Source organism: Zootoca vivipara, chromosome 7, assembly GCF_963506605.1.
Source record: "Zootoca vivipara chromosome 7, rZooViv1.1, whole genome shotgun sequence".
Lineage (NCBI taxonomy): Eukaryota > Metazoa > Chordata > Lepidosauria > Squamata > Lacertidae > Zootoca > Zootoca vivipara.
The window spans coordinates 689,893-710,250 of NC_083282.1; the positions used below are offsets into that span (position 1 = coordinate 689,893).

A 20,358-nucleotide genomic window follows, 5' to 3' on the forward strand; every position below is an offset into this window, starting at 1 on the left:
AGGTGTGGTTGTCCTCGGAGGGCCTTCCCACCAGAGGGAGGTGCAAGAAGCTGGCACCCAAATGGCTGGGCCCCTTCACGGTCACGCAACAGGTCAACCCGGTGGCATACAGGCTGGCACTGCCAGAGGACATGAGGGTGCATCCAGTGTTTCATAGATCGCTGCTGTCGCCGTACAGGGAAAGCAGCAGGCTCAGGGACAGCGAACAAACCCCCGAGGGAGGGGGGGAGAGGGAAAACAGGGAGCAACTCAATGAGGCCACGGCCATCCTGGATTCAAGGTGGGGGGTGGGGGGCCTGGAGTACCTCATGGCATGGGAGGATGCTCCACCGTCCCAGAATGAATGGGTTCCCGCCACTCAGATACAGGAGGAATTCTTGGTGGAAGAATTTCACGCCCTCTTTCCCCACAGACCCAAGCCCTGGCACATGGAAAGGGAGGGGGAGGAGGAGGAGGCACGGGAGAACAGCTCACCATGGCGCTGGGAAGCGGAGTTTGAGGAACCAGAGGATGAGGTATGGGTGTCGCCAAGATCCACCCAGTCAGAGGAAGGAGCAGATTGGCAAAACATTTTTACCCCCACCAGCTCAGACGCCACGGACTTTTTGGGATTCCCGTCCTCCCAGGCGGAAGGGGGGGGCTCGCAGGACTGGGGGGAGGTGTTCACACCAACGGGATCGGAAAGCACCGAGTTTTTAGGCTTCCAGTCGTCACCGACACATGGGGGGGGCCTGGGGAGGGGTGAAGGAGAGCTTGGGAGGGGGGTGGATGTGAGGGACAGGGGATATCGCGAAGTCCCTCCCCTCCTGAGTTCAAGCCCGTCCCCGAGCAAAGGGGAAAGCAGGGAGAGTTCCGATTCCAGTGGGGAAGCAGGAAGTCGTGTCCGAGGCTCAGGCAGGGTAGAGGAGCCAGGGTCCCAGGTGGGACAGGAAGGGGCAAGTAAGGGGGGAAGACCCATCCCCCCAACTCCAGAATTACGCAGGAAGAGGAGGGGCAAGAGGATGGGTCTGCCAAAGCTTTTGTGTTGGAGAAAGACGCGCCAAAAGCCATTAGGAGGTTCTGAAACCGACTGACAACATCGCTCCGTGTAAATAGCAATGACTTGAGCACTGTAAATACGCAGCACCAATAAAAGAATAAAATGCAGAGCTGCGTAGCGTCGTTACTCTGAAGTAGTCCACTCCGGCCACTGTGACAGGTACTTATTTATCTACTTGCACTTTGACGTGCTTTCGAACTGCTAGGTGGGCAGGAGCTGGGACCGAGCAATGGGAGCTCACCCTGTCGCAGGGATTCGGACCGCCAACCTTCTGATCAGCAAGCCCGAGGCTCTGTGGTTTAACCCACAGCGCCACCTGCATCCCAGAAAAACATCTTAGTAAATCACAAGAGATTCAGCATATACCTGAACATTAGGAGAATGCATGTTGTTGTTTGATAGTTTGGGGAGCTTGAAACCAACTGTATTGAAAGAATACCTTTAATCTTATCTATTCATACACAATTTGTGAAAAACGCCTTTTCACCCTCACATCTTCACTGGTGTTCAGGTAACCTACATAACCTGCAGTTCGGAAGACTTTGGGTCACTCTAGGACCTGCCTATGTGCAAATACATGATTGTAAAGGAAAGGTAAAGGACCCCTGGATGGTTAAGTCCAATCAAAGGCGATGATGGGGTGCGGAGCTCATCTCGCTTTTCAGGCTGAGGAAGCCTGTGTTTGTCCGCAGACAGCTTTCCAGGTCATGTGGCCAGCAGGACTAAACCACTTCTGGCGAATTGAACACCAGGACGGGAGGCTATAGTATAGTGCATGGAAATGCCATTTCCCTTTCCCAATCATTTAAAACATCTTCCCATCGAGGAAAAACAGGGGGGGGGGAGTTCTGGTTGGAAGAAAGTTGGGGTATAACTTTGAAACCAAAACAATTCCTGTTAAACCCCACGACCGTGTTTTCCCCTCTTTCATGGGAGGGAACAAAAGGAAGCCCAGAAAGGAAGTAGCAGGGACAGAGGCAATGATCCCACCCAGTTGCTCCACTTATTGCTCCTGGCTGTTGCAGATGTATGTACATGTATATGAAGTACCGGTATATACTGAAAGAACCAGAAAAACATTGAAGTAAATACTCAACTTTTTAATATGAAAGGGAGATATGAAGTCCCGTCATACTTGATACAGTACAGAAAAAGAGTGCAGCATGTAACTGAACACACCATCCAGTAGTTAAAAACCACGATGAAAGCTAATGCCAGAAAGAGCAACTTTGTTTGCTACATTTTAAGTGGCACAGTGGTACCTCGTGTTACGTACTTAATCGCATCCCGGGGCAAAGGTCGCAACAAGGGCCATCTACTTCCCGGTTAGTGGAGCGCGTACCCCACAGCATTCGTAAGGGGGACGGTACGTAACACCAGGTATCACTGTACCTCTAAGATCTAGTGTGGCTCAATTTGCCAGCAAAAGCTGTTAAAACATGTACACACTAGAAGACAAAGGCAATCAGAGAATCACCGCCCCAGTATGATCGTCTGGCAGCCCGTTATACTTTACAGACTATAAATACATATACATGGTTTGTAATATTCTCCAACTGCAACAATACAAAACACACAATATGAGCACTACCCTTTACTGAACCGTCTGAAATTTAGAGTATTTGCTTAAAAACAACACTTTTGTGTTAACCTTATAAACCTGCCAAGCTGAGCTTTTACTAAAGAGGAAGTGACATGTTTTCTCGTGAATATGCCATTGATGGTGAATATTAGTGGCCTTCATGAGGCAAGGGCAGGGCATTCCAGTGCAGAACTTTTGATGACATAGGTTGGCTTGCTTATTGACACATCCTAAAGTGTTTTTGGATTGCTTTATGTTATTGGTTTAGTATTATTTGTGCTTCAGGAATATGTGTTGGACGCAGGTGGCGCTGTGGGTTGAACCACTGAGCCTAGGGCTTGCCGATCAGAAGGTCGGCGGTTCAAATCCCCATGATAGGGTGAGCTCCCGTTGCTCGGTCCCAGCTCCTGCCAACCTAGCAGTTCAAAAGCATGTCAAAGTGCAAGTAGATAAATAGGTAAGGTAAACGGGAAGGGAAGGTAAACGGCGTTTCTGTGTGCTGCTCTGGTTCGCCAGAAGTAGCTTTGTCATGCTGGTCACATGACCTGGAAGCTGTACGCCGGCTCCCTCGGCCAATAACGCGAGATGAGCGCTGCAACTCCAGAGTCGGTCACGACTGGACCTAATGGTCAGGGGTCGCTTTACCTTTTTAAAGTGTCTTTGGATTGCTTTATGTTATTGGTTTATTATTTGTGCTTCAGGGATAAGTGTTGGCAGGATGTGGGAAGATCGCTTTGTGGGTCTGCTGGAGGCTGAGAGCTTGACAGCAGTAGCACAGCTGCAGAATCAAGTCTGCTAGCCCCTGGCTATTGGCCCATCTTCCCTGACAAGTGGGAGGAATTTAGGTATCAGGACAGCCAGCATGTAGCCACTACAAGTCTGAAGTACCGGTATATCAGTCTCCCAGATTGATGGGGCCTGACCAACGTGTCTTGATGTAGGCCCTGACTGGATAGGTCATTATTTTGCTTAAAGGCTGTTTCACTGCTTTTTATTATGCATGAAGTCTGCTACTTCATAAAAACACTGAAGTTCTCTCCACTGATGTTCTTATTGCCACTGAATCCAAAAGAACACTTGCAATTCACAAGTGTGAACACATTTGGCAAAACACAAGGTTGAGTCATGGAAAGGCACAGACAAGGATAATATTTTATTGATCTAAGCTCCAGGAAAACTAGCATTTAGCAACGATTCACAATAGTTTCAGAGTCGAATGCCCAGCAACATGAAGAATTACAACCGAACAGAGTAAGAGTACAATGTGCATCACAGACAGAACTGCTGGGAACCACAGGTGGGCAGAATGCTGTGATGCTCATCTCCAGCTCGCTGTCTTCTCACAGGCACCTGTTCAGCCGCTGTGAAAGCATGATACTAGACTAGATGAGCCCCTAGCAGGCTTGTTTTATGTTATTACACAGAAAATCCACTTTTAAAACAGAATGGCACAAAGGTGAAACAGAAGGCTCTCACAGTAAAAACTTGTTAGTGAGAATACTGTAAACTTATATAGGATTTGTTTCAAGTAACTTTGCAACAACAACAAAACGAATTCCTAGACTGGTAAAGGTAAGCTTACATAAGACACTTTTGAATTCCAAAGTTAACAGTTTGGTGACTAACGCTACTGCTGATTTTATTATTATTATTATTATTATTATTATTATTACTTGTCAAGGTTTCTAGACTGGCTACAAACACACAGAATGAACTCCAGATCAAACACAAAATGGGGTGGTGATGCATTGAGCAAAAAAAATGTGTTTGCCAAATATACTTAATTGCGCTTGATTCAGCTATATCAGTTGCAGTGATCTGCCTGTCCTTGAGCTGGATCCAGCCTTCCAAGCCTTCCCCAAGGACTTGCTAATCCCTCAACCCAATGTTACACAGCACCTCCGGTGGGAAAAACAAAACCCTGTGCCAAGTAAAAATGGGGCAGAGCCATTTTCACCCCTTTTGACCTACCAGGCAGTGAGTGCCCATCTCTGCACTACAAGAAGGAAGCAAATGGTCTCTTCCCTGTCCATTAGAGTAATGATCTGGAGAGTGGAGAGAAAGCAATAACCTGCTTCCTCAGCTGATCTGTCTATGGTGTGTAGTCTGTGTGTTTTGTACAGTTCAATTCCCAAGTATTGGCCAAGGGTGAATGTGGAGCTCAGGCTAAAACAGGTTTGCCACACCTGAGCTATACCATTGCTTGAGCTACAGTTCATGAGGTGGGAGTCAGATAAAAGGCTGGAATGGATTATTTTAATATCACAGTTTCTCTTAAAAGGCTGCATTTAGGACTGAATATACTAAAAATTATGATTGATTAGACTCTCACAGCAGGCGAACACTGCAACAAATGCCTGGATTAACATCAGCTTCCGATTAATATTGTAGAGTTAATAAGCAGTCTTATTTAAAGCTCCATTGAAGTCCTACCTTCCTACCACAAACTTCTACTTTTGAAAAGCAAAACATGAAGTGCTGGGTTCTTCAGCCATATTCTTGTCCTGCAAAAAGTCTGCCTCTCCATAAAGCTGTTTGATGGTTCAGGTGGGTCTGTATTAAGTACAGTTTGAGTAAGCAATGTTCCTAGAACCCATTTCCATTTACTTCCTGCCATTAGAATAGTACAAAGGCACTTCAGTCTTGAGAATATCCCACCACACTCAGGGCTCGTCCACTTCCACTTGTTCTGTGTCTAGAAAGCACGGTTTTGAGAGGTTCTCATTTGCCCCGCTGCTTTCTCAGGAAAACCCACCGTTTACCACTGATTTGGACAATCATCAATCCACAGAAAAAATGACTGACATTTGTTCTGATTCAGCGGCAAACAGCAGGGTTTCCTGGGGAAAAGCAGCAGGACAAGCAGAAACGTGAAAGACCAGCATTGCTTCCCTGGCTTCCTAATGCTGCAGACTGCTGCTGGTTACCAAGGACTGGGAGGGCAGGAGGCAGGCAGTGGGCAGTGGCAAACCGACTTCTCCGCTATGCCCGCCACACTAAGTTGCACGCTGCCTTGCCCCTCCCTCTCTCAGTCACTCTCAACAATGCACAGGGTTGGAAAGCCAAGGAAGCAATGCATCCTGTCCATGTCGCCCGTGGAAAGTATGGTAAGGGAAGGAAAGAAAGGGAAAGGATTCCCAGGACAACTGCTTTAGTACGTTTAATCCCCATGGCTGCAGCTCCATCGAAATCACACGTTGTGCATGCTTGTCAACTATTATTACGTTCTTCTCTGCAGAATCTCTTGGGCTGCTTTGCTGGATCCCAGCGTTTGGCAGAATACAATTTGAGAAATGCTGGAATAACCAAATAGCCATTGTGACAATTTCAAAAGCAAGTTATCATTACCAGTTGGAATATGTACAGCTTACACAGTATCAACCAGACAACTATAGCACAAAATCATGTCCACCACTTACGTGGAATACAGAGGTTTATGTGAGATATTATCTTTATCAGTTTACAGCGGGGAGTAGGGTGGGTGGGACCTTTTTGGTCTACTGGGCCAGACCTTTATCTCCCCCCCCCCTTGTGGATCGATTTTGAGAGGTGTGTGGGACCCCTCATCTGTCAATCATCTGATATCATAATTGCCTGATGTAAACAGTATTGCTTCTAATCTTGCAAGTAAATGAAGTTTTACTATGGGATGGTTCGTGCAGTTTCATGGGTTGGTCCATGCTCCAGCCCAGCAACACGTTCAGAAAACAAGAAGGCACCAAACAACCTTATGAGATGAACCTAAGCAGCCCAGCCACCCTCTGAAGAGAAATCGTGCTGGTCCTGCCCATCTATCTTGCTGACCATGTGAAGCTTTGTTAATTTTTATTGCTTGTGCTCAGGCAGATGAGGCCATCAACTCCACAATGAAAAAAGAACAGGAGCACTGACAGGTGACAACCAGAAGTACTCCACCAGGCTGTATTGCATGTAGCCCATGATTAGCCCAAATATCACATCTGTTACATTGTGCCTGCCTAGCATGACTCGAGAGATTCCCACTATGAAGGTCCAAAGTACCACCAGCACCCGCAGAGGGACAGCCAAGACAAGGTGGTGTAGAATAAATCTGCAGACCATGGCGGCTCTCGTCGCATGACCTGAAGGAAAGGAATACCTGTCCACAGACACCGTGGCAAACATGTCCATCTTGTTGTGAGCTGGCCGCCTGCGCTTTACCAATCCTTTCACCGCTGCCACCAAAATTAGATCAAGGATCAGAGCTGGGAGACAAAGTGAATAAAGAGGTTTCAGACATTATAAAGAGCAACTTGGTAAACAACAAAGCTTAGAGACTGAATTTCTGTTATCTAACACCCATTTATCAGACGCAAGGAGATTCAGGTCATAGTACTTTGATTTGCCTTTAAGGTGCCACAGAATTCATGGCTGGTTTCATACCAATACAGTATTACAAACTTGCATTTGTTTCCTAGTCATAGTTCCCCAACCCTGAAATAATTTGAGTTCTGAGAACCTTAAGATGCATGGACCTATTAAATAAAGTGACTGTTGTGTAGAATGCCTATACAGTGGTACCTCGCAAGACGAATGCCTTGTGCAACGAAAAACTCACAAGATGAAAGCATTTTGCGATGTTTTTGGCGCTTCGCAAGACGAAGTTTTCTATGACCGCGCTTCGCAAGACGAAAATCTCGCTAGACGAAGCGACTCGCGGAACGAATTACTTTTGTCTTGTGAGGCTCCACTGTACTACTCTCTGGGCATTACCAGAGGTAATACATGAGGGAGCCATATTGTTGTGGTTTAGTCGTTTAGTCGTGTCCGACTCTTTGTGACCCCATGGACCAGAGCACACCAGGCACTCCTGTCTTGCACTGCTTCCCGCAGTTTGGTCAAACTCATGTTGGTGGCTTCGAGAACACTGTCCAACCATCCTCTGTCATCCCCTTTTCCTTGTGCCCTCCATCTTTCCCAACATCAGGGTCTTTTCCAGGGAGTCTTCTCATGAGGCGGCCAAAGTATTGGAGCCTCAGCTTCAGGATCTGTCCTTCCAGTGAGCACTCGGGACTGATTTCCTTAAGAATGGATAGGTTTGATCTTCTTGCAGTCCATCTCTCACTGCCTCCATTTCTTCCCGTTCCAGTGGCCATGATCTTAGTTTTTTTGATGTTGAGCTTCAGACCATATTTGCGCTTTCCTCTTTCACCCTCATTAAAAGGTTCTTTAATTCCTCCTCACTTTCTGCCATCAAGGTTGTGTTATCTGCATATCTGAGGTTGTTGATATTTCTTCTGGCAATCTTAATTCCGGTTTGGGATTCATCCAGTTCAGCCTTTTGCATGATGAATTCTGCATATAAGTTAAATAAGCAGGGAGACAATATACAGCCTTGCCGTACTCCTTTCCCAATTTTGAACCAATCAGTTATTCCATATCCAGTTCTAACTGTAGCTTCTTCTTTTTTTAAATATATGTTTATTGGTTTTACAAAATAAGACATACAACACAAAGAAATCACAAAATATGCACAAAAACAAATTACAAACACTACAAAAAAGAATATCAAAACAATCTTCTTACAAAAATTCTATCATTGTCGACTTCCTCCAATCCCTCCCAACTGTGTTTTGTTATATTACTTCCTTAGTACGGTACTTTCCATATCTTGATTCCATTTTTTTAAATAATTATCTAAACATATTATAACTCTTATTAACTTATCAATGGGTGTTTTTCTTTCTAACAAATCTTTATACAAACATTAAACAATGATTTTCTTATAATATGACATTTGAAACCTTTGTGAACCTTAATCTTATCATACCACAAATATGCATGCCATCCAAATGCATTATCATAACCTTCCAAATCTAATACATCACTGTTATCAAATAGGAACCATTCTTTCATCCAATTTGATTTAAATCAATTTGATTTAAATCAAATCCCCCTGCCTTGTGGGATTGCTAGGAGCTGTTTTTGCACCTTTTATAACCTTCTTGCACTCTTTTACGGCTGTTTTGTCATTTTTAGAATCACATCTGGGTTCATGACAATGCATGTGTGCACAGTTGCACATGCCTTCAAAGCGCATAAATGGGGAGTTTCTGGTATACAGTATTCATGTCCCTGAAAAGACTTCTATAGGAAAACCAATACTGGCAGCAGGTTCCACTTGGATGACATACGAAACATTGTCTGGGATGGAACATTTGAGTAGACCTGTGCAGGTTCATCTAAATCAGGAGAAACTGTTTTCATAAATGGCCATTGGCCGCCCTCCTTCTGCACCTATCTCATGAAGAACCATGGTATCAACACCCATACACTTTATGTCAAACTAAGTTTTGGAGTGTTGCAACAATAGCTAATATCGTATGTAATTTCCCCCTTAGCACAGGAAGGTTGGGATGAAGGCAAGTGCTATGGCCATAACACTTTTTGTGCCCTCGCACTCTCTGGCTGAATAGGGGCTCTGTCTGAAATACAAACATAAGCCAGATTTTCTAGAAGTGGAAGCTCAGATTTAAATATGACATAATAAATATAATGGTAAAAATATTAGGTATGTCAAACACAATTATTTTAGCTCCAGCATTTTTTTAGTTATATGTATACATCTTCCTGCAGATAGGGATAGCTTCAAATGTGTCTGTAGAAAACATTGCAATACATACATGCACAGATACATGCACAGCAATATGAGAAATGTGATCAATATCTTGGAATATTTAAGCGTAAAAATAGACAAAAAAACAATATTTATGCTAGTAGATGCGGAAAAAGCATTTGATAGGGTGTCATGGCAGTTTTTGAAGAAGATAATAAAAGAAATGGAATTTGGTGACAAATTATATAATGTAATAGAAGGAATTTATGGCAGACAAAAAGCAAAATTCGTGATAAATAATGAATTGACAGGCGAAATAGAAATCCAAAGAGGCACCAGACAGGGGTGCCCACTATCCCCCTTATTGTTTATATTAAGTTTAGAATTTTTACTGGAAAGAATAAGAAATGAGGACCAAATTAGAGGTATTAAAATTGGGAAAGATAGTCATAAATTAAAAGCATTAACCGATGACATAATAATTACATTGGAAGAACCCCAAAAGAGAATAAAACAAGCTATTAAAGTGATAGGAGATTACGGGAAAATATCAGGATTTAAATTAAATATGAGCAAAACAAATTTAATCAGAAAGAATTTGACGAAACAAGAAATTGAGGAGTTACAAGAGGAAGTGGGTCTAAAAGTAATCAATAAAGCAAAATATTTAGGAATTTGGATCACGAATAATAATAATAATTTAGTGAAAGTTAATTATGTCAAAAAATGGAATGAAATAAAGAAAGAAATGGAAAATTGGAGCAGATTACAGCTATCAATCCTAGGAAGAATAGCTTGTGTTAAAATGAATGTCCTGCCGAAATTAATATTTATGTTTCAAATGATACCAATCTTGGGAACAAAAAGAGAAATATTTAAGCAATGGAAAAAGGATATTCTAAAGTTCATTTGGAATAATAAACCCGCAAGAATTAAATACTAGATAATGATCGACATTAAAAAAAGATTGCAAGATTGACAAATGTAATAAGAGGAGGTAATAAGCAAAAATTTGAGCAAAATTGGGAAAAATTTGGAAATTACATGAAATCACAATGCCCCGCAATAAAATCCTGGATCCACTTCTAACGATCGGCACCAAAAATAAGATGTATAGGAAGTAAAAAGAAAGGTGGACATAGTATGTAAAGGGAAGCAGTATCTAGAAAGAAATTGAGGTAACCGAGGTACAGACAAGGGGAAGTCACAAATTGGAGAGATTGGTATGTTATATGTGATATTTGATTTGGAATTTATAGTTGAATGTTGTATATATTATTAGTATTGTGTTATATATATTTAGTATGATTTAATTTTGATGTATGTTTTAATTCGAATCTTAATAAAGTTTATTAAAAAGAAAAAAGAAAACATTGCAATGGGACATCATTTTCACGAATGACACTTTAGGGAAAGGTGGAATGAATGGGGGAAATCTCTCTGCCCAGTTCTCCCAGATACACTGACCGCTGGGCTACTCCCCACAGTTATCAGATAAAAAATATGGGAAGCAAAGACCCCACAAGGTAAAGCTGTGATAAGAAATGGAGCTCTTACCAAAGAGCAGGTTGAGCAGCACCTCACGGCCTGCTGAGCTGGCACTTCTACAGAGCCCATACAACGTGCCAGCCAACCAAGGAATGCCATGTCCTGAAATCTCTACAGCCTTCATCAGAGGACGAGCACTGCCCCAGGGGGAATTCTCTCCAGCACATACCCCCAACTGTTTAGAGGCCCAAAGATCAACAGCCAACAAGGAGCGCAGGGCAATACCCACAAAAGATGGATTCAGCTTCATGCAGTCCTCTTCAGGTAAAGCCTGTGGAGGACCAGCGCTGGCTGTCGATTCCTTGCGATGAGAAGGGCTTTCTGGGGGTGCTGAGCTCCTCTGACTTGTCAATGATAGGAACTCCAGTCTGTTGCCTGGGGCCCGTCTCTCACGGCTACTCTTTGGGCTATTCCTAGGGCTAGGCATGATAGTGCGGATGTCGCTGATTTGTCGGAAGAACTGGGAAGATAAAAAGTTGGGGCAGTTTGATTCATCAGTCTATGCAATAAAAGCATTAATACTTTAATCACATATTTTAACATTGTGTCCCTTTCCCTCTTACAGACAGCACAGCCTAATCTTACATGTCTACTCGGAAAAAAATCTCACTGAATTCTGTGAGGCTCACTCCTACATAAGTGTTTATATGATTGTAGTCTAAATCAGTTAAGTAACAGCATTAGCGAGAGCTACCTGCTTTTGAGATTCAACAGCTATTTTAGTTTGAACAAAGCATTAAAAATCAGACAAATAAAAATCTGTATATCATTGCATTACCTGAGAAACAGCTTCAACATTGTAAGCAAGCTACACACTTCCACCTTCTACAATCTCATGATTGGAATGTAGTAATAGAGGGATAGAATCTATTTCAGAGAAATAGACCAAACAGGAAAGGAGGAGGAGTGGCGTTATATGTCAGAGATGTGTATACCTGTGAAGAGATCCAGGATTTAAAACTTCAAAGCCAAATTTAGAGTATCTGGGTCAAAATTAAGGGAGAGAAAAATAACAGTGATCTCATTGTGGGAGTTTACTATAGACCCCCAAGCCAAACTGAGGACACAGATGAAGCCTTCCTGGAACAGATGACCAAGCATTCAAAAGGAAGTGAGATAGTAGTAACGGGGGAATTCAACTATCCTGATATTTGTTGGATGTCAAGCTCAGCCAAGAGCAGATTCCTCACTGGCCTTGCAAACAATTTCATTGTCCAGAAAGTGGGACAAGCAACAAGAGGATCAGCCATTTTAGATCTGATCCTAACCAATAGTGATAACCTGGTTCTAGATTTTAAGAAAGCTAACTTCAGAAAACTTAGGGAAACGCTGGGTGAGATCCCATGGACAGTAATACTAAAAGGGAAGGGAATTCATGATTGTTGGGAGTTTGTTAAAAGGGAGATATTAGAAATCACAACTTCGGGCAACACCAGTGAGGCAGAAACATGGAAGGTGCCAAAAGAAACCAGGGTGGTTATCTAAAGAACTTTTAACTGAGTTAAGATTTAAAAGGGATATGTACAAAAAAATGGAAAAGGGGGGAAACCACCTTTAAGGAGATGGGCTTACAGGGAACAGCCACCCCTCATCAAATCCAGCTCTTCGAATGGTTCGGACAAAAGCGGAGAGACAGGAAGGAGGAAGTGAGCGGAGCTGGCCAGGGCTCAGAGCCCTACCTGCAGCCTGTGATACTAGCAAGGAAGGAGGGGCCAGCAGAGAGTTCTAGCGGGGGAAACGGCAGAGGGGCGTCCTTTCAAATTCACCCTGGAACTGAGGCGATCAGCCAGCTCGCAAACGCAGGGGGAGGAGATTTGGGGTCCCCAAACTACTCTGCTGGGGGAGGAGCCGAAAAGCGCCATTGGGAGAATCTGATAGTACTGAGTAGACAGGTTTTCATGAAGCTCTTGCATTGTAAATAACTTTCACAATAAAAGTATTAAAGACAAGATGGTTTGGAGTGTCGTGGCTCAAGGGTAGCCAGCAACTGCCCTGACACCACCAGAGAGGAATTCAAATGTATAGCCAGCACATGTAGAGACAAAGTTAGAAAAGCTAAAGCACAGAATGAACTCAGGCTTGCTAGAGAGGTTAAAAGCAACAAAAAGGGCTTTTATGGGTATGTCCATAGCAAAAGGAAGAACAAGGAAACAGTGAGGTCACTTAAGAGGACAAGATGGTGAAATGTGAACAGGGGACAGAGAAAGGGCAGAACTCCTCAATGCCTTCTTTGCCTCAGTCTTCTCCAAAAAAGAAAACAATGCCCGACCTGAAGAATATGGAGCAGATGATTCAGCAGGGGAAGCACAGCCCCGAACAAATAAGGAGGTAGTACAATAATAGTTGGCTAGCTTAGATGTATTCAAGTCTCCAGGGCCAGATGAACTACATCCAAGAGTATTAAAAGAACTGGCAGAGGTGATTTCAGAACTACTGGCAGTAATCTTCGAGAATTCCTGGAGAACAGGCAAAGTCCCAGCAGACTGGAGGAGGGCAAATGTTGTCCCTATTTGCAAAATGGGGAAAAGAGAGGACCCAAACAATTACCGCCCAGTCAGCCTGACATCAATACCAGGAAAGATTCTAAAGCAGATCATTAAGCAAACGGTCTGTGAGCACCTAGAAAGGAACGCTGTGATCACTAAAAATCAGCATGGGTTTCTGAAAAATAAGTCATGTCAGACTAATCTGATCTCATTTTTTGACAGAGTTACAAGCCTGGTAGATGAAGGGAACGCTGTGGATATAGCCTATCTTGATTTCAGCAAGGCCTCTGACAAGGTGCTCCATGATATTCTTGTAAAGAAGCTGATAAAATGCGGGCTAGACCAGGCATCCCCAAACTTCGGCCCTCCAGATGTTTTGGACTACAATTCCCATCTTCCCTGACCACTGGTCCTGCTAGCTAGGGATCATGGGAGTTGTAGGCCAAAACATCTGGAGGGCCGCAGTTTGGGGATGCCTGGGCTAGACAATGCTACCATTCAGTGGATTTGTAACTGGCTGACTGACCGAACCCAAAGGGTGCTCATCAATGGCTCCTCTTCATCCTGGAGAGAAGTGACTAGTGGGGTGCCACAGGATTCTGTCTTGGGCCCCGTGTTATTCAACATCTTTATCAATGACTTGGATGATGGGCTTGAGGGCATCCTGATCAAGTTTGCAGATGACACCAAATTGGGAGGGGTGGCTAATACCCCAGAAGACAGGATCACACTTTAAAATGATCTTAACAGATTAGACAACTGGGCCAAAGCAAACAAGATGAATTTTAACAAGGAGAAATGTAAAGTACTACACTTGGGCAAAAAAAATGAAAGGCACAAATACAGGATGGGAGACACCTGGCTTGAGAGGTGAAAAGGATCTAGGAGTCTTGGTAGACCACAAACATGACATGAGTTAACAGTGTGATGCAGCAGCTCAAAAAGCCAATGCAATTTTGGGCTGCATCAAGAGGAGTATAGCATCTAGATCAAGGGAAGTAATAGTGCCACTGTATTCTGTTCTGGTCAGACCTCACCTGGAGTACTGTGTCCAGTTCTGGGTACACAGTTCAAGGATACTGACAAGCTGGAACGTGTCCAGAGGAGGGCAACCAAAATGGTCAAAGGCCTGGAAACGATGCCTTATGAGGAACGGCTTAGGGAGCTGGGTATGTTTAGCCTGGAGAAGGTTAAGAGGAGATATGATAGCCATGTTCAAATATATAAAAGGATGTCATATAGAGAAGGGAGAAAGGTTGTTTTCTGCTGCTCCAGAGAAGTGGACACGGAGCAATGGATTCAAACTACTGTACAAGAAAGAAGATTCCACCTAAACATTAGGAAGAACTTCCTGACAGTAAGAACTGTTCGACAGTGGAATTTGCTGCCAAGGAGTGTGGTGGAGTCTCCTTCTTTGGAGGTCTTTAAACGGAGGCTTGACAGCCATCTGTCACGAATGCTTTGATGGTGCTTCTTGCTTGGCAGGGGGCTGGACTGGATGGCTAAACGACTAAGCAGCAACAACAAGCTGTCATGGCTACAAAAGTATCTTGCAAGTGCCTGCTGGAAGGGCAAGGTGGAGGATTTCTAGAGGGCAGCACTTCAACGTCCTACAAAGTTTTTTGGAACTCCAGTTCACTTACAAGAAGCAAGGACATGCAAAATTACCTAATATGTATATACATTATGCATGCATATCACAGAATTTAGCTGCTTTCTTTTTGCAGGTTTTTGTAAAGGAGGGGGGATTAAATCGCATTTCAATCCACTGATGCAATTTGAAGTTGAATCAAGAAAAGTAGGGTACAATATGCATGCTGGACACTAACATTCCCCATGTTAAATGTGAGATACAGTACTCATATAAAAGGACTGTATCACATCCATTTCTTTCTACACGCTTTAACTGGCCTTTAAACTCATAAACCTAAGAGGATCAAAACTTTTTTCTGTGTGCAACAAATTTGATGTGAATAATATGGCTTTCATTCCTCTCCACAATCAGCAAAAGATTTACTTTTTAGAATATTATTTAAGCAATAAGAAACCTTACGGTGTTTTAAGAACTTGGGAAAATAGGAGGTGCTCTGCTGGATCACACCAAAGGGCTATAAAATGCAGCATTCTGTTCGCACAATGGCCAACCAGATACCTACAAGCAGAACATAAGTGCTGTAGCCCAGTTACATAAATGGACCAAAATGTAACCAATCTGTTGAAAATCACAGGGTCCGGGTCGTTTCATAGGGGGAGAGGTAGGTGGTCCTAAGAACTTGAAGGTTTTAGAGGTCAAACGCAGCACTTTGGATTGGACCCGGAAGCTAACGGGTAGCCAGTGCGGTCGGACCAGGAGCGGCGTGAGATGCTCGAACCGGGTTCCCCCCCGGTGAGCAACTTGGCCGCTGAATTCTGCACCAGCCGAATTTCCGAACCGTCTCCAGGGGCAGCCCCACGTGTAATACTCCGCAGTAGCCTAACCTAGCGAGGCAACCCTTTAGACGCGTGAAGAGTGAGAGTCTCCCTCCAGCCCCGCACCTGAGCTCAGCTCCAGGAAGGGAGAAGGCAGCCCTGGGCGGCAGGGGCTCCTTTACAAAGCGAGCTGTGGGCCCGACCCCTTTTACTGCCCGAGGACCCCAGAGGCTTGGGAGGCGCTCGCCCTTGTCTGGAAAGGTCTCCGTCCCCAAGAGAGAGCGGGGCCTGCCGCCTCTCTGAAGGAAGGCCTTGGCTGAGGGCCACGCCAGGACGGAAGCGCCGCGCTCGAAGGGGCCTCACTCACACCCGCCGGCCCCTCCCTGCGCCCGGCCCGGCCCGCCCCTCCAGCGCCCTCGGCCCTATGCCCAGTAAGCGCCGCCCCCCGCCTTCGCGCCCCGCCGTTACCTAGCAACCTCGCCACCCTCTGCGGTTCTCGCGGGAGGCGGGCCTTGGGATTGGCTTCCGCTTCCGCCTGGCGCCATAGGGCCGCAGCCGAGGGGCGGGGCTGCCTGGCGGGAAAGAAAAGGCGGGAAACGACGCCCCTCCCCCCTCTTTCGCTCAGGGTCGTCCTAGTCCGGCGAAGTTCGTTATGTCGGCAAACTCACACGACACGCCGGTTGATGGTGACTTACAATAAAGGCAGAGCTCCGCCGCCCTGCTTTAGAAACGAGCGGCCGTTTGGGATTGTGAAAGCGACCGCCCTGGCCTGGGCCTTTTCCCTCACGGCGCCCTCAGGGGAGCGAGGAAGCGCCTAGACACGGGCGCCGCCCTCAGGGAGCCATGGCGTGGCGCACCCAGCCGACCTTCCCCCCCGTGGGCCAGAGCCCGCTTCCTAGGCACGTAGGGTTGGAAGGGGTTCCCAAGAGTCATCTAGCCAAGCCCCCTGCCAGGCAGGAAGAGTCTCAGACAAAACAGCCTCGGGCAGATGGCCGTCCTAAGGGATTGTAGGAATCAGAATCACAATACGTCTTGGGGGGGGGGGGTTAAACAAAAAAACCCGAAATAATTTGTCTTAAGGGCCTTCACAAATCCGCTGCGTGTGCGATGGCCTGCGACCTCCACAGGGCGGTGTGCGTCTCTCTCAGGTGTGTGAAGCTGCTCCTTAAGCACCGTCTGCCTCCTAGGTGTAAATTCATCCTGCTGGTGTTGGCGCACTTCCCCAATGCATTCAGCTGCAGCTCCAGCCTTTCCTGCTTGGGGATCCCTGGGCGAATCGGAGGCGATGGGGATCCGCCACCAAGGACACCCAGGCGGCCCCTTTTGTAAGGCCCACGCATTGACTTGGCCTCCTGGCGCCTTCTTGCGCCTTCGTGGGGGGAAGGCGGGGGGGGGGGCGAGGAATAAAAGAAAAGCCTCTGGAAGCTAAATCTAACAGGAATGATACGGGGGTTCAGGGCCCGGGGCGGCCCATAACGTTTTTCATCACCACCCTTGACATACACAGCCCCCCAACACACACTTTGCTTCCTGGTCCAGGCCTTCTCTCTTTCTTTAATGTATTTGAAGGTGTGTTGGAAGCCGCCCAGAGTGGCGGGCGGGGGGACGGGACCCGGCCAGATGGGCGGGGTAAATAATATATTATTATTACTATTATTATTATTATTTCTCCCTCCCCGTTCAGGTGCACCTCTGAAAGGAGTGGGAACAGCTAATTGTTCCCATTGCGCTCGCTGAGTCCCACACTTGATTGCCCAGGAGTAAGCTGCCATGAATTCAACAGGACCTTATGTTGCTGCTTTCCCATGTTCTGTTTTAAACCCATGAAAAGTGAGCCTGGTTTCCTTTCATACAGAAAAAATGTACCTGTGCTGCTAGTACAAATAGTAATATATAGAACATGCAACACGTGGGTGGCACACAATAATCCAAATTATACATTAAAATGCAAAACTTTATGCAAAAGCCACAAGGATTTACAGACTACCAAATCTGACAGGAATTGTTAGTATCTGATTCCTTTATTTATTTATTTATTTATTTCATATGTGACTCAGTCTAAATGTCCACTTCTACTATGTATTATAATATTTAACTCAGTCTTTTAATTTCCTTTGGATCAGTTAATGAGATGTTGTTCACGATTACAAGAGATGCTGGTAGAGTTGTAAACACATGATGTTGAAGATATGGATGAAGATGTAGGCAAGCTGTACAGTAGGCAGACAGGGTGCCGGCATTTTCAACCTGTTTCGCCCTGGCAGTCCTGTCACTTAGGAGGTTGCTATTTGTCCCCAACGGGGTCCTTTGCCTGGGGTTAGCAGATAGTCATGGTTAGGACAGCCTAAAGCCCCCACCCAGAGGCATCAAAGTTGGCTGGCTTATGTTGCTGCCTTCCCATGTTCTGTTTTGAACCCATGAAAAGTGAGCCTGGTTTCCTTTCATGGCATTCATAATTCTTCTCTTCCATGTTTTATTCTCGTAACCGAGACACAGCCTAACAGGATAGCCCAGGCTCACCCGAGGAGCTTGGTAGATGAGCCATGGGTTTAGCAGTGGTCTCCTAGTGTGTTTGTATCTGGGACAAATTGCATTTATTTGCTTTGAACAACACATTGGTTGAAATCTGCTTTTGAAAACTCTGGCTATACTTTCCAGAGGAGACATAGACAACTGGTGGTTGAAGACTTGTTTTCCTCTTCTCATGCCCCACTCAGCAATAGGTCACAACTTCTATAGCCTACATATAGTAGGTGTATTTAAAATGAGAGTCGTCATAGTGTCCTCTTTTTTGCTCTTCACAATATGGCAACCCCGTCTACTCTCTAGTCCATTTAATACCCCTCCAGATTCTGGAAGGAAGTAATAAAAGTGAATAAGCTGGAATGGTGTGTGGGGGGGGGGGGTCATCTTTCTCCATAGGGCTGAAACTTGGGTGAGGGGGGCTTGTTAACAGTTCTGTGTGGTACCTTTATTGGCTCAAGACCACCATACCTCAAGGACCGCCTCTCCCTATATGAATCAACCTAGACCCCGAGATCATCCTCTGAGGCCCTTCTTCCATGAAAGGTCCCAAGGGTGGCAACACGAGAACTAGGCCTTTTCTGTAGTGGCTCCTTGTCTGGAACCTCTCCCCAGGGAGGTTTGCCTGGTGCCTTCATTATATACCTTTAGGTGCCAGGCAAAATATTCCTCTTCAACCAGGCCTTTGGTTGACTGACATGCAATGCCATTTTAAAAAGGGGAGGGAGGTATTGTTTTACTGTTTCCTTATATTTATGTTTTTATCCTGTACTGTACTTTGTGAACCAGCCTGAAAACATATGATGAAGGGAGGTATTATTATTATTATTATTATTACTATTATTAAAGACCAGTCAGTTCTGGCTGCAGTCCTATCTTGGTGTTAGCCTTGCCTAGGCTGCAAAATAGCCTGGCCCTGGGTGTGGCCACTGCCATGGTCCTGCTCCTCCCATCTCCACTTGTTCAATGCATGTGGGGGAAATCCTAGAGCTGTGGAGTTGGAAGGGTCCAAGAGGGTCATCTAGTCCAACCCTCAGCAATGCGGGAATCTTTTGCCTAATGTGGGGCTTGAAGCCACAACCCTGAGATTAAGAGTCTCTTGCTCTACCTTGAAAGGGTTTATTATAAACATATAAATTCCACTAAAAAAATTCGGTTGCTTCCAGCTGTTTATGCAAAGGGCGATGAAAGTGATGGAGGATATTGTAACAAACAAAGAAGAATGAATTTATCTGAAATGAAACATCTAGCAGAGGAAGCTAATCCTCAGGCTGTAAAAGGGTTTGCCAATTTGTCCAGCGTGCTTGTTGCTCTTGAAACATGTTCAGGGCACACACACATCAGACATTTTGTTTGATTAGCCTTTGTACTTTTCTGACCAGCTTGTTCGTTCTGTTTATTCTGGGCCTGGTGAAGAAGGAGCAGCAAGGTCTTCCCTCTGTCCAGCACTCAAGCCACTCGGGGGACTTGGAGCTCAATGCCAACTGGCTTTCCAGGCTCACAAGACAAACAAAATAGCGCCAGATCAACAGTTAGAAAAATCTACCAAGAAACACAACCAGCCAGTGCTTTCATGTTGTAGTGCCCCCCACCCAATCTCTGAGCGGGACAAGATCCCAAGGATTCACTTTCCTCAGACTGAGGGACAGCGGAGACTGCAGGGTCTTCAGGATATAGGCTTTATTTATACAGTACAAGATACAATCTGAGCCCACAATGGAGGGACTCATGGCATTAACACCCCAAGAGGGTCTTGCTTCTTCCAGAGCAAACAGAAATCAGGCATGGCTTTGTGTCTCAGCTGCTCGCCCAGTCTGCTGCCTGCAGCTTCTGTAGCCTTTGGCTTCTCAACTACAAGCAAGTAAAGGGAGGGGCTCCACTAATATTTTTCTTCTGGCACAGAGCCACTTCCTTGGTTACCTTAATGGCCTATACTTAGAGGGCCATTAGCTCACCAGAAAGCTAGCCTGGCTATTCCAGCAATAATATCCATGCTGGATCCAGGAATTAAAGAGAGCTCAGGCATACAGCCTACCCCCTCAACTCTTAACAATATAAATTGCAAAAACAGGTTTTTAAAAAATCAGCAAAATTTTTAAAAAACCCTACACATTTAGGTGAATAGTAGATTCAGGTAGGTAGCCGTGTTGGTTGGTCTGACACATTTAGGTGAATAGTAGATTCAGGTAGGTAGCCG

At 45.2% G+C, this 20,358-nt stretch overlaps 1 protein-coding gene across 2 annotated transcripts; it reads right to left on the reverse strand.

The window, feature by feature from the left end:
* Nucleotides 1-1,996: 1,996 nt before the first annotated feature.
* PLPP6 (phospholipid phosphatase 6) lies at nucleotides 1,997-16,171 on the reverse strand. 2 transcript variants are annotated; one of them, XM_035102101.2, is made up of 3 exons: nucleotides 16,107-16,171; nucleotides 10,753-11,203; nucleotides 1,997-6,844 (listed from the first exon to the last, which is right to left on the reverse strand). In XM_035102101.2, exons 2-3 carry the CDS (start codon nucleotides 11,168-11,170, stop codon nucleotides 6,477-6,479), a joined length of 786 nt encoding a protein of 261 aa, XP_034957992.1. In that variant the 5' UTR covers nucleotides 11,171-11,203; nucleotides 16,107-16,171; the 3' UTR covers nucleotides 1,997-6,476. The 2 variants fall into 2 exon arrangements, with proteins under 2 accessions (XP_034957992.1, XP_034957993.1); XM_035102102.2 differs by lacking the exon at nucleotides 16,107-16,171 and adding an exon at nucleotides 15,765-16,025.
* Between the last annotated feature and the right edge of the window lie 4,187 nt (nucleotides 16,172-20,358).

Coding starts and splice junctions, on each gene's coding strand:
- PLPP6 (XM_035102101.2), bottom strand. CDS start 11,170: ATGCCTAGCCCTAGGAATAGCCCAAAGAGTAGCCGTGAGAGACGGGCC. Junction 6,845..10,752: donor GCTGCTCAACCTGCTCTTTG/GTAAGAGCTCCA, acceptor TTTGTCTCCCAG/CTCTGATCCTTGATCTAATT.